This window comes from Podarcis raffonei, chromosome 7 (assembly GCF_027172205.1).
Source record: "Podarcis raffonei isolate rPodRaf1 chromosome 7, rPodRaf1.pri, whole genome shotgun sequence".
NCBI lineage: Eukaryota > Metazoa > Chordata > Lepidosauria > Squamata > Lacertidae > Podarcis > Podarcis raffonei.
In genome coordinates, this window is record NC_070608.1 from 90,225,697 (window position 1) to 90,239,987 (window position 14,291).

The window sequence follows — 14,291 nt, forward strand, 5'->3', positions numbered from 1 at the left end:
GTTATATTTTATCTGCACTATCAGAATGAATTTCAAGAACCAAAATGCTTTTTCTGTGCAGCCTGAGCAGGAGCACTGAATGACATTATAGTTAATTGTTGTAGCTTGTCTTCACTTACCCCACCCCACTGCGCTGCTCACAGTTAGGAAGAATATACTTATGTTATGAATGGTCCGTGTCACCATTAAGACAAAGAGGTAGGAATAGGCCAATATATATGTGAACTGTCACTGAATCAAGTGACTTTTCTTCTTTAAGTTCTCAAATTTCTTAACCTTTTTTTGTTTAATTTATTATAACATATAAAACGCTTACATTTACACAATACATATATGCAATACACTACCTTATTTTCATAGCATAAAACATACCTACAGTACTCTGTATAATACCTACTTATACTATACATATCAACATACCTACACACCTACCCCACACGGACACCCACCAAGTGACTTGACTTCCAGCCATTCTTGTTACGCTACTTTATTTTTCCAACTAGCTTAAACACATTTCATTGTTTCTTTGATCTCTTCTTCTATCTTAACTTTACTCTCCTTTCACTCTAATCATTTTCTGGATTCACTCAGTATCTGTCAAAAATTCTACTTTTTCCATATAGATTTTGATGTATTCCTTAAAGATAGCCCACTCCTTATTCACTTTTTGTAGCATATCTCCCCTTATCCTCCCTGTTAATTCGGCAGTATGGAAGTATTCCATCATTTTAGATAGCCAGCCTGTTTTAGTTGGGATGCTGCTGCTTTTCCAATTTTTGGCAGTTAATAACCTTGCCGCCGTAGTTGCATACATAAATATTGGTCTGACCGTTCTTTTTATTTCCTCTGACATGATACCTAGGAGAAAGGATTCTGGTTTTTCCCCCCAAATGATAATCTAAACATCTTTTTCAATTCATTATAAATATTTTCCCAGAATCCCACTATCTCTTTGCACTCCCACCACATGTGTAGAAAGGTTCCTGCCCCATTTTTGCATCTCCAACAGATATCACTACAGTTTTTATACATTTTTGCCAGTCTAACCGGACTTCAAAGTTCTTAACCTAGCTCAAGGTTGTCATCTGAACCAGCCAGATGTTTAACTGATAATCGACCACAGTGACTTCATCATTTGAAAAATAAGACTTTAGAGCCATCTTGCAAAAAATTGGATATTAGACATTCCATTTTTGTGACTGTAAACTTGGTTTAAGGAGCCATTTTGCACCTAGCTTATGTATCTGAGTTTCTAACGCTGGCTTAAAGTACTTGTAAGAGAGAAGAGGAGTAAGAGAGAAAAGATTCCCATAGGCATGTGGTGAGATAGCTTAGCTACCTTTCATAAATCATAGCCTGCCTTTCGAATTTCCTTTCCATTTCCACCATGTTTCCTTGATTGTGTTTTTCTTTCAGATTTCTATGTGATGCATACATCTAAAAATCTTTTGCTATTCATTGTTTGCAGCCTAAAGAATGTAATGGTATCAAAATTCCCATTGACTCCAGCAAACCAAACCCCAATGAAGTGGAATTTGATAATCTGTATTTGGATATGAATGGCATCATCCACCCTTGTACACATCCTGAGGACAAGTGAGTCACATTTGTACATTAAATAGGTAGCTTGCATTAAACATTTTTTGGATATTGACACAATGTCTTACATTGCAGACCAGCACCCAAAAATGAAGATGAAATGATGGTGGCCATATTTGAGTATATTGACAGGCTTTTTAATATTGTGAGACCGAGGCGGCTTCTCTACATGGCAATAGATGGAGTGGTAAGTACTTAAGTGGTTGCCATTGATGTATTTGGGTCAGGGTTGATAAAAATTGTGTCTGAATCGTTTGAAGTGCTATTTTCTGCTGTAGTTTAATTTACACTTTATTTACAATGCTGTTGGACACAATGACTAAATTCCATTCCTGCATCTGTTTTGCCAGTTGGTGAACAAAGTCAAAATTAAAGTAACTGCATTTATATATGAGATGATTTTATTTTTAACACTTTGTGAGTGTGATCATTACTTATGCCACCTAAGATAGACTGTGAATGGTGGCTTCATTTAAGGTTCATTAAGGAAGCTGCTCTGGCGGGAAGGTAAACGGTGTTTCCGTGCGCTGCTCTGGTTTGCCAGAAGCAACTTAGTCATGCTGGCCACATGACCCGGAAGCTGTACGCTGGCTCCCTCGGCCAATAAAGCGAGATGAGCGCCCCAACCCCAGAGTCGGTCACGACTGGATAGTCAGGGGTCCCTTTACCTTTAAGGAAGCCACTGGTATGTGATCTCAGTTTGTTGATGATCTTATAGCCCATCCCAGTGCTTGTCATTGCTTAGTGTTGTGGCATACATGCACAGTCTATAAAGGTATTGCAGGATAAGATGAGTTTATCAACTCCCCTTCAATTTCTCTCTGAGTGCAGTCTGAACTCAAGAGTGGTATTCTTCAGGGAGGTCCTTTTAGAATGATGTATAACCTTATTGTTCAAGAAGAACTCCTTTTTATTTCTTAATCTTGTCTTTGCATTTATTTTGGCCTTAATCCTAACCCCTGAGTGACAGCCACAGGGCACGATGGAACGGCACAGCCAGAGCTATAGCTATAGCACTGGCACTCACACCAGGTCTCAGGCTGGTACTGCAAAGGGTCATAGATCAGACCTGTCACTGTCACATGATAGCAGCTGGGTCTGCACAGGTTCTAGCCAATCCTGTGCTGGCCCAGCCTTACCCCTCCCTGCCTCCATTTTGGGGTTTCCCTTGGCTACTGCTGGTGGGAATGCAACTGGCAGCAACTTCCATCCCTGTTTGCATCACACTTTGTCAGCAGAACTCCACCACTGACAGGGTGATACTTCTGCTCCATTCAGATGCATAGCTGTCAACTTTTCCCGTTTCTTGCGAGGAATCCTATTCGGAATAAGGGAATTTCCCTCTAAAAAATGGAAAAGTTGACAGCTATGTTCAGACGTGCTCCAGAAATGGTAGTAGATCAGGGGTTGGGATTGTTCTGCTTAAAATGATAATGTGTTATACCCTCTATCAGTTTGCATTGCATATACACATCTGAACTAGAATACATTAATTTGTAAAATTATAAGCCTTCTGTTTTTGATTGCAAAACTGAAACAACCCCAAACACCTATTTTCATGTTCACAAGTTACTAACGATATCTCAGTGCAGGGTCCCTTAACTGATAAGGATTAATGAATGAAAAGTATATTTACTCAGGGGCTATTCCAGATTGTTTTAACAACCACTTTAATCAGTTTAGCTGTAGACAGTGGCGTAGCGTGGGGGGTGCAGGGGGGGCCGGCCGCACCAGGCGCAACATCTGGGGGGGTGCTCGCACTCGCAGCTCTCTGCCCCCTGCTAAAATCCACGGGTTAGGGGGCACAAATTACTTGCCTTGCCCCAGGTGCTGACAACCCACGCTACGCCACTGGCTGTAGACAACAGCTTGTGAAACTGTTCTTGCACACAGGATGTTTTAGCTAACTTCCATTAACTGTTACTGGTCAGGAAGCCTCCTTGTTCTGAGATCAGTTCGAGAATGATGAAGCACTAATTTTCCAAAGTCGGATCCAGTCATCTGTCCTGGACTTAGTAATGTGTTTCAAGTTAGTTTTTAAAAACATGATTAATTAGTTTCTGTCACACACCAGTCTTTCCAGCTGGTAGACAAAGGGGAGAAGGCAAAAATGTCCCTGCCTATCCCAAAGCTTCCTTTGCTGTTGCTGTCTCCCTCCACCACTGCTACCAGACTCCACTGCAGTAAGAAAGAACAGGCAACTGTATATAGCACAACAGTAAAAAAACCAGTGTTAACTGCATCATAACAACATATATAAAGTAGCAATTGTCAGCGAGAAGGTTGATTACATTCCACAGGTAAACAAAAAGGCTTTCACCTTGCACTAAAATGAAGCCAATGTGAGGACAAAGAAATGTTGCAGCTGCTGCAGGATATGTGGCAAAAAAATGAGGCACAGCTGTATTACTGAACTGGAAGCATATTTAATTGTTGTAAAGTTTCTCATGGGTAATGGAAATCGCCCCATGTTTAAATAAAATAATAAACACAATTGCAGTTTCTCTTTTGAACATTGGCTTAAGCTCTTGAGTATGTATTTTAAAACATAAATGGAAAAAATATTGCTACCAGCAGATAAGGCTTCCTCAATTGCATATGTAAAGTAAGGTTCTCAAATTTAATACAGTATAGAAATTAAGTATAAAGGGTGAAATGATTAGTCATGGTAATTCTATTCTTCTAGGCTCCCCGTGCAAAAATGAACCAGCAAAGATCTAGAAGATTTAGAGCATCAAAAGAAGGAGTGGAGACTGCAGAAGAGAAGCAGAGAATCAGACAAGAAATTTTAGAGAAAGGTATATAGATTTGTTACCTATTCAGTTTAGTTCAGTAACAGGTAACTTGAAGAAGAGTGGCATCTTCTGAAGTATTTCTCTTGCGACAGGCTCCATATCACAGATATCACGTGACTGGCCTAGAGAAAAGACTGACATGCTCTTAGTTTTGTATTAAATTTTGCATTAGCAGTTGTTTGTGTTCTGTGATTTCTTGGGAGTGTAGGAAAGCTGTGCAATATGGAATTGAGCACAGAATTCAGGCATATTTAAAACCACATTTCTAACCCTTATTTTTACCATTTATTAAATTTCTATACCACCCTTCATCTGAGGATCAGTGGGAGGTTTACAATAGTTGTACAGATGTGCTTGAAATTGTATTAGCAATGCATTGTAAAAATTGAGGAGTTGCTGAATTAAAATTACCATTAGTAGAGAATATGTATAAAATTGTGGTTTTGATCACAACTAGTTGTGATTCCCATAACTGAGTGAAATGAGATATTACATGTTCAAAATAACAGAGGGAGTATGTCTGTCCCCCTCCCTCCTGCAGTTATCTGTCTCAAACTAGTTAAATTATGTTGCTTTTAAAGGTGGCTATCTTCCTCCAGAAGAAATAAAAGAAAGATTTGATAGCAATTGCATTACTCCAGTAAGTATTCTTATAATTCTAATTTGGGAGTTGTCACAGTACTGATCATGGTATTGTTGTGTGATTCTTGGCTAATTTCTGACTGGCTGTAGGTTTCTTCCTTCCTCCTATCTTCAGAATAGCTGTGTAAGGATAGACTAGGATCCAACAGCTTTTTCTATATGAAACAATACTGTTTGATGGCATTCACAGAGGAAGAATATTCTTCTCTTTGGCATCTCCTGCTGCCAAACAATGCTGCATTGTAAGAATGGTGAGGAGAAACTGAAAGGCAGCAGGAAAGATGGAGTGCTTTTTCAAATTCATGGTTTTTTTCCATGTGGAAAAACATAAATTTGTTGGCGTATTAAGAATTGCCCTGCCAATGACAGCACAGGTTTGGGAAGCTGTGACATACAGGGAGTTTTGGCAGTTCTATAGGGTAATCTGTTGTTGATACTGCAGGTCAAAGAGAGAGCCTGCACCATGTTTTGGCATTTGCCTAACAAGCAAGCTGTAGAGATGGAGGCATGGGCATGCATGCAAGATTTGCCTTGAAATGGTTTGGTATTTGAAGAGGGTTTTTAAATGTGTTCAACTGAACAAACTTAAACCCTCCTGTAAGTGGGAACCTTCTTTTACCAGATAGCTTTTTCTAAGTGCATTCTATCAAACATGCTTAAGAATCTTCTTCAAGCCTTTGTGCTAGTTGTGCAGAACTTTGCATTACAGTTCTTATGTTCCGTTAGATGCTGTAACATGACTTTAGGCTTATTTGGATTTCTAGCCAGAAACTTCCCATACAAAAAACCTTGGGCTACAACAGAGTTATCTCTTCCAGCCCTAATCCAGTGTTTAGTTTCATGCAGAAACCTTGTGTGAAGGTGTGTTCAGCACAGAAATCCTCACAGGCTTAAGAAAAATAAACCTTTTTTCACTAAGCAAGACCTGAGTGATGAAGAGCTCATTATGTGATGGATTTGGTGTAAGGGTTTCAAGTTTGGTTTCCTAGTAAACTTCAAACATAAAATGTTAACCTAATCATTAGCCAAGTTGTATGTTTCTGAACCTCTTTGCTTCCTAGTGGAAAAAATGTAAAATATAAATGAGGCATGGGGATTTCCTGTTGAGGAGAGTGTTCTCCACAGTGCTTCATCTCTCAAGGGCTGTCTGCAGTGGGCAGGACCAGAGCCAGTATAAATATAAAAGTGGGGGTTTTCCCTTTTCTAGTTTTGACACATTTTTTCTCTCCCTTCCTCTACATTCAGAGGGCTGCTGGGGACACTTTTACCTTGCCAAGGGGTTTGAACTGGTGACCAGGAGGTTCCCCACATATATCAATGCAGATGCAGATTGTAGTTGTGTAATAATAATATTTTTTTTTAAAAAAAATACTGTGTTGTAAATTTTGTGGCTGTTCTTGAGGTTAATCACTTAGTCTTGAAATTCTTTGCCTGTAAAATTGTAGTACAGTGGTACCTTGGTTGTTGAACTTAATCCGTTCCGGGAGTCCGTTCAACTCCCAGAACCATTTGAAAACCAAGGTGTGACTTCCAGTTGGCTGTAGGAGCTTCCTGCACTCTATTGGAAGCTGCGTCGGATGTTTGGTTTCTGAAAAATGTTCCCAAACCGGAACACTCACTTCCGGGTTTGTGGCGTTCGGGAGCCGATTTGTTCGGGAGCCAAGCCGTTTGACAACCAAGGTACCACTGTACTAATTGGAAGACTATGACTAGGCATTAGTATGCCTCTCCTGATGCATTTTAGGGCTTGAGCTGTATTAATGCAGCTGTGGATTTATACTTGTTTAGGCATAGCACTCTCTATATGGTTCAAGGAGTGTAGTAATTGGGGGCAACTGGCTCTGCCCCCAAGCTTTCATTTTGCTTCCTTTGCTTGCCCCTTCAATTGTTGGACTTTTGTGCTCTGCTTTTTTATTTTAAAAAAAGTAAGATGGCTCACATCTGCAATCTGCCCACCACAATCTAAATTTTGTATTATCCTGTTTTGTATTATTTCCCTGTTCTTTAGGGGACTGAGTTTATGGACAATCTTGCTAAATGCCTTCGCTATTATATTGCTGATCGTTTAAACAATGATCCAGGATGGAAAAACTTGGCAGTAAGTTTCATACCCATATTGTTCAATAAATGGAACTTGACTGATGCAAATGAGTTCCAGAAGATAGTTGTTTTAATTGAAGAAGATAAACCAACAGTTTAACATCCAGGTATAGTTTAGGCATTCCCAAGGTGTTTAGCTGTTTTATCTCAGATGTGGAAATTTTGAAAACCTATCATTAGATCACTTCCTCATTTAGCAGTTATAGACTAAGATCCATAGTTACTTTTGGAGTGTGTGAGCCCAGTGGCATTTTGACCCCACCTGTACCATATCAACTTTGAAACACACTTGGCTTAAAAAGTAGCTTTTCATGTGTGGTGTGGCAAGGCAAGATGCGGGGGGTGGGGGGCATGTGCCCGAATATACCTGTGTGCCGTAAGAGGGTCTGGTGTGCCTTGAAAAATTCACTACTAATAACATAAGAGCCCGACTGGACCAGGCCAAAGCTCTGTCTAGTTCTCTCAGTGACTAGCAGACTCCTATGGGAATCCTGCAAGCAGAACCTGAGCACAGCAGCACTCTCCACACTTGCAAGTCCCAGCTACTGCTATTCAGAGGCATAGAGTCTCCAACCATGGAGGTCGTGTATAGTCCTCATGGCTAGTAGACAAATTCATGGAGGAAAGGGCTAATAGCCTCTTAAAGCCATCCAAGTTAGTGACCTTCACTACATCTTGTGGAGCGAACTCCATAGTTGAACTTTTGGATGGTTGATGCCAATAAAAGGTTTGATGATTATGATGATAGTTGTACTGTGTGCTCTGTGAAGAGGCCCTCTATTGCCTTGAAGCGGAAAGGTTCCATGTGCTGGTGCCTCCGCCCCTCATACAGCCTGCTGTATAGCTGATAGGCATGGGAGGATCGCCTGGAAAGGCTTGGGAAAAATGGGGAGCAGGAGGCATTATTATCCAGACCATCTCATAGTTGTAAGGAGGATGTGTGAATGTTGTTTTGAAGAGTGATGTGTAACTTTGTGCATGAGTGCAATGCACTTCCAGTTTTGATTTATTTTTTTTAAATGTCCTAGGTCTTCAGGAACACTGTGCCAAATAACACAAATTAGTAGTAATTTTAATGGTGTTGCAAAGTATTGAGTGTTTCACTCTGCTTTTTATGTTTCCTCTTTCTGGTGATGTTTGTAGGTTATTTTATCTGATGCTAGTGCTCCGGGTGAAGGTGAACACAAAATCATGGATTACATACGAAGGCAAAGAGGTATTTTTTGCGGTTTCTACAGTAAAAGTTGTATCTACTGATATTAGTAAAAGTGGGCTGTTCAATGTGAATAGATCTACTTTTTCTGAATATTTTTATGCAAAAGTGCATAAGCAAAACAGATGTGAAAAAAGGTGTTTAGAACAGTAAAGAGAGGTGTGTTGTTTTTTTGATGAATCATAAATACTATAGTGGTTTTAGAACATTAGATACAGTACAGTATTAGAATTAAAAACATAGAGCAACTTGGAATGAAATATTGACCTTTAAAATGGGAAGGAAGGAGAGAGTGAGGAAGACTGGCAAAGACAACACCAGGGCCTGCTCCAGTTGGGCTTTGGGCTTAATCTTCATGAATTTGGAATCTGATTAAATGGCAAACAATCATTAAATATCCTGGAAGCTACAGCTATTCATATTATCTTGTAAACTGCCCTGAGATCTTTAGATGAAGGGCGGTACAGTCGTACCTTGGTTCTTGAAGAGAATGCATTCCGGGAGTCCCTTTGACTCCTGGAACCATTCAAAAACCAAGGTGTGGCTTCTGATTGGCTGCAGGAGCATCCTGGAGCCAATCAGAAGCCGTACCGAATGTTTGGCTTCCAAAAATCATTAGAAAACCAGAACAGTCACTTCTCGGTTTCGATTGTTTGGGACCAAGGCGTTTGAGATCCAAGGTACAACTATAAATAAATAGTATTCTGGTGAAAACGCCACTAGGTCTGCCAGTTTTATCAACTTTCTACTTCTGTATTGCCTTTCTGACCTCTTGAATGTCTATTGTGCTTTTGCAATTTATTTATTTATTTATTTATTTATTTATTTATTTATTTATTTATTTAATGCGCTACCCTTTCCTACCAAAAGAGCCAAGGGCAGCATATGTAATTTTATTCAGCCTTAGAGGTCATCAATGAGTCTTCAGTAATTAAATGTATCTAACATTTCTTTCTTTTTTGCTTTAGCTCAACCGAATCATGATCCAAACACTCATCACTGTTTGTGTGGTGCTGATGGTAAGTCCATTTCTTAGTTTTCTTCCATTAGTAATTATTCTAGCAGTTAAGTAGAGAATGATTTGTATGGGTCAGTACTGTGTATACTGAGTAAATCACATTTGTAAAATGTGGTAGTGCCATCTTGGGGTCTACAGTTATATTTTGGAGGTTACTAAGGTTGTTAAAAAACTTATGTCTACATAATTAACATATTTGTAATTGCTTAGAGCTTTTATTTACAATTAGTTGGTTGGCATCTGTCTGTTTTGGAAGACAATGGAGGAGTACACCTTTGGGTGTGAAGTCAAACTGTTGGAAGGTTACAGCGTCTGCTGTGGATCTAGAGACCAATACAGGAGAGACATGTTTTATTGCATCTGGGGCAGAAGAAACCATCCAGTTGTGCTGCTGCAGATGCACCAAGACATTTCTTCTGTCTGCGCTCCTCCCAGCAATCATTTCTCTGGGCACTGGTGTAGATGCATGACCTGACTCTGTTTTCAGGTACTGCGGTCATCTGTAGCGGATTCTCACATGGTGTGGTTGATATTGCCAGCCTTCATAGCATGTTTGCAAGCATCTTCGTAGCGCATGGCTTGCCAGTGGGTCTGGTGCCTGAATTTACAGTTAAGCAGTATACATATTCTGTTATGAAAAATAATAATGTTATACTGCTAATTGACATACTTTGTTTTGTTTGGAGGATCATCTGCATTGGCCATTATTGTAGTTATTGAATTTTGCTTTATTTCTTTTATAGCTGACCTAATTATGTTGGGATTGGCTACACATGAACCAAACTTTACTATAATTAGAGAAGAATTTAAGCCTAATAAACCAAAGCCATGTGCTCTTTGCAACCAGTTTGGACATGAAGTTAAGGACTGTCAGGGTCTGCCAAAAGAAAAACAAGGGGAGGTAGGTTGAACAGTTTGCTCACTTTCTCAAGAGCCAGCGTGTTGTGCGAGAGAATGAAGTGATAGGTTTGAATGAAGGAGATTCCTGTTCAGATCCTTCCTTAGCCAAGAAGTCATTGTGTGGCTTTGAGTAATCTCTGTCTCTCAGACTAACATTGCAGGTTGGCAACAAGGACATACTGAAACCCATTCTCAACTATTTGTAAAGGAAGGAACACAAAGCAGGATTCATTTCCTTGAAATAAATGTGGTCTAACAAATTATGGGACTTGTGGGGAAGGGCAAATCAATTCAGCAGAAATGCCAAAGTGTATTTAAATATTGTGCAGCAAAATGGGAATGGGATGACAGGTTAGAGTCAGCACTGCAAGTTTAGACTTTATCCCCTTGATTTCAGAAACAGTCCCAGATACTCTTACCTGAGAATAAAGCATGCACAGGAATTTTCAGTAATCTTAATTTATTATTGAAGTGGCATTCTGAAACACACCTTTCTAGAGCAAAGAACTTAGTGAATTTAGCAGGACTTAGTTCTGAATAAACATGCTTAGGCCTGTGCTGTGGGAGAAGGCACTCTAAACTAAAGCTTACATACAAATAGTATACCATTTTTCTCTTTTGTAGCACGATCAATTTGCAGATTGTCCTCCTGGTTCGGAACAAGAATTTATCTTCATTCGCTTATGTGTTTTGAGAGAAGTAAGTAATAATTGGATGTGTTTGAACTAAGGCTGTAACCCTACGCAGTGGGTCTCAGGACCTGTTAGATACAGCAAGACTAACTTCCAAGCCAATGTGCACAAGTTGCCATGGCAACCAAAAAATTAATTCTGGCAATTGGCCAGGAGAAGCCATGTGTCTTGCCCTTTGTTTTTTGTTAGCTACCAGCTTTTTCCCTGTTAAGCAGCAAAAGGTGGTTTCAGGACATGCTGCTGCTGAATTGTCTTACATTTAATCCTGCCCTGCCTACTCTTCTCTCATTCCTCCGACTAGGTTGGCATTTTGAAACATTACTTCTATTAGTCAGCTTTGTTCAGCTACCATACAAGGGTTTTGTGTCTTGCTTCTCCAGAGAGTCTTGTCTGCAAGGTCTTTCTCAGTTCCCAGCCTTCGCTCTCTTTCACGCACCCCACTTTCCATCTCAGAAAGGAGGGGGGAACTGCAGAAGTTTCACAAGGGCTCCCCACATTTTGTTCTTCAGAGGCTGATAAAGGAACAAAAAAGATGAACTGGTTGTGATGTAAGCTGCAGCAAAGGAAAAAACAAAAATCTGGAGTAGACTGTTTTGTGGCATGGAAAGATCACGTTCCTGGCCTTTTTAGCCATGACAAACAAGTTAGAGGGAAGGAGAACATTTTAATTTTGCCAAGCTGCCGGAGGTGAATTTGGAAAAAATCAGGACTGGGGGTTTTGGAGGATGAAATTGTTGGGGGAGGACATTATTTAATTTCAAGGAAGAGTTATGCAGGAATTCCAGTTTGTGGGGAAAGAGTGTCTTTGCTAGATTCTCACCTTAATTCTGTGGGAGAGACAGATTGCGCTTGCTTGATGGAAATGGCTACTTACCTGAATCTGTAATGAATGGAAAGAGATAAGCATTTTCCATATGCTCTGATAGCATAGCCATGGAGGTCTAGGCACTGGTAACCTCAAGCTGTATTACTGCAAGGCATTTTTTTGTGAGTCCAAGATTAAGGCTGGTTTGGAAGCTGCAGCTGCTGCAGAATGCTGGTTATTTACAGCAATTGACATCACTTTTGAAGAACTTGCACTGGTTTCCAATATGCTACTGGGCCACATTTAAGGTGCCCTAAGCAATTTCAAACCAGCCTACCTGAAGGGTCACCTTTCTCCTTACATTCTGCATATTCTTTGAGATGGTGGGTGTTATTGTTTTGTCTGTTATTAGAGTTTGCATTTTGTATTTTTATACTGTAAACTGCCCTGTGATCCTTGGATCGAGGGTGGTACAAAAATTTAATAAATAAAATATGCTTAAGTCACTTTAGACATCCATTTGGAATGGAAGTGGGACATTTAGCATAGCAGTACCTTTATTGTGGACTTGATGGCCTGTCAGGCAGGTTTTTCTGCCCCACTTTGAGAATTCCCTCGATTTAGTGGTATAGAACTTTATGTATAAGTAACTGCACACTAACATTTTACTTCTAGTAGCATCTGTAGAAATGTGTTCCATTTCTCTCTCTCTCTCTCTCTCTCTCTCTCTCTCTCTCTCTCAAATAATTCTAGTATTTGGAAAGAGAGCTAATGATGGCCAGTTTGCCTTTCACTTTTGATGTTGAAAGAAGTATCGATGACTGGGTTTTCATGTGTTTCTTTGTGGGAAATGACTTTCTTCCTCATTTACCTTCGTTAGAGATCAGGTATGGAAAGCAGCATTATATGCAAAGTTACTTGATGTGGTGGAAGGTTGTACAATGAATGTTATAAGAACGTGTTTAGGTGTCCAGAATACTTTGGGCTCTTCCTGTGCAATTTCCCTCTATTTTTCAGAACCAACAGCATACCATAACCTTGTTTTGAAAGTTCCTTCAGTTTCAAAAATGGTTTGCTATGTGGCATAGAGTGGGGCTGATATTTGAAAAGCAAAAGCCTAAAGCCCTCTTTGGTGTACAACATTTAGATTTTAGATTTAAGGCAACCCTTACCACAAACTGAATATGTGTGCTGTCTCTGTTTTCCTTAAAAACAAAACTGTTTTTATTTATTTTCATGGTACAGAAGAAAATTTTTGAGAAAACAATTGTTACAATAGTAAACAACAAATTACAAACTTTTATCATGCCATGTGTTAAAGTTTCATTTGATTCCTCTAGAGTTCACACCACGTTTTCCCATGAGTGCTGGGTAGATTCCTGCCAGCCTGAACAATTTATGTATTCAGTAAACATTTGCCATACATTATAAAAGGAATATGGATTGTGTTTGCCCTCTTCCGCTCTCACCTGGCATGTCAGTTTCTCAGCCAATTCTATTGACCATTCTCTGTTATACCAAAATTTGTAACAATAAAACTTGGTGGTTATGTAGCAATTCCGAGTCTTCAAGATGTGTCAAGTAATAATGTTGCCTTTTTCTAGGAACCTTACGGAACTCTTCTCAACCTTGGGTTCCCAGATGTTTCCGGACTACAGCTCCCAACATCCTCAGCTGGCCAAGGGTGATGGGAGTTGTAGTCCGGAAACGTCTGGAGATTGGAGGTTCCTGCCAATAGGAGCAGAACAAAAATAGTTTTAGACAAGGGAACGCTGAGATTCCTGTATTGCAGGGGGTTGGACTAGATGACCATGAGGGTCCCTTCCACATCTACAATTCTGTGGTTCGGTAATAGGGCTTTAGCTGTTCCAAACTTATTAACTACAATTGGTTATCAAGTGTGTGTGATTTGAGGCTTTTAAAATGCATGACTTCATATAAATAATTACCGTATTTTTCTGTGTATAAGACTAGGGTTTCCCCCTAAAATAATAATGTTAAAAATTAGGGGGTGTCTTATACTCTGGACCATTTCCCCCCCCCCATATTCTTAAATCTGAGTCCCCCAAAATAGGGGCATCTTATACATGGGGGCATCTTATAGACAGAAAAATACGGTACTTTGTATTGTTTATATTTATCCTGCACATTACATTGAGGCTTCTTGAACGTCTGATTCCTCTGTGCCATGGACTGGGCCTGGGCTCATTCGCTCCCAGTTTAGTAGCAGGCTTGCCCTGTCATGTGTGCAGGTGGTTGTTGGTGTTTTGCCTTTTTAGTACAGGTGATTCAGAAGTGCTTTCTCCTAAAGTTGAGTTTAGAGGTTTTTTCCAGACCCCTGCCCTTTCTAGTTTCCCATAAGATAATTATAACAGCTCTAATGAGTTAGGTCGCTGCCCAATTAAAACCTGTTTTCTAGTGAACTTGTGCTGCTTGCCCCAGCGAGTAAGGGTGGGATTCTCTCTGTCGCTGAAGGAAAGCATTCATGGGTTTGCCTTGTTCCCAGTGATATTCATTATGGGAAGGA

At 39.9% G+C, this 14,291-nt stretch overlaps 1 protein-coding gene across 1 annotated transcript in view; it reads left to right on the top strand.

The window, feature by feature from the left end:
• The window catches only part of XRN2 (5'-3' exoribonuclease 2), a 54,382-nt gene that overhangs the window by 6,387 nt on the left and 33,704 nt on the right, over positions 1–14,291 (top strand). The window contains exons 2-11 of the mRNA XM_053397499.1: positions 1,469–1,596; positions 1,675–1,786; positions 4,286–4,397; positions 4,976–5,034; positions 7,045–7,134; positions 8,280–8,352; positions 9,318–9,368; positions 10,111–10,268; positions 10,892–10,966; positions 12,518–12,651. Of these exons, the coding sequence (XP_053253474.1) occupies positions 1,469–1,596; positions 1,675–1,786; positions 4,286–4,397; positions 4,976–5,034; positions 7,045–7,134; positions 8,280–8,352; positions 9,318–9,368; positions 10,111–10,268; positions 10,892–10,966; positions 12,518–12,651 (992 nt within the window). The remainder of the gene's footprint in view (positions 1–1,468; positions 1,597–1,674; positions 1,787–4,285; positions 4,398–4,975; positions 5,035–7,044; positions 7,135–8,279; positions 8,353–9,317; positions 9,369–10,110; positions 10,269–10,891; positions 10,967–12,517; positions 12,652–14,291) is intronic.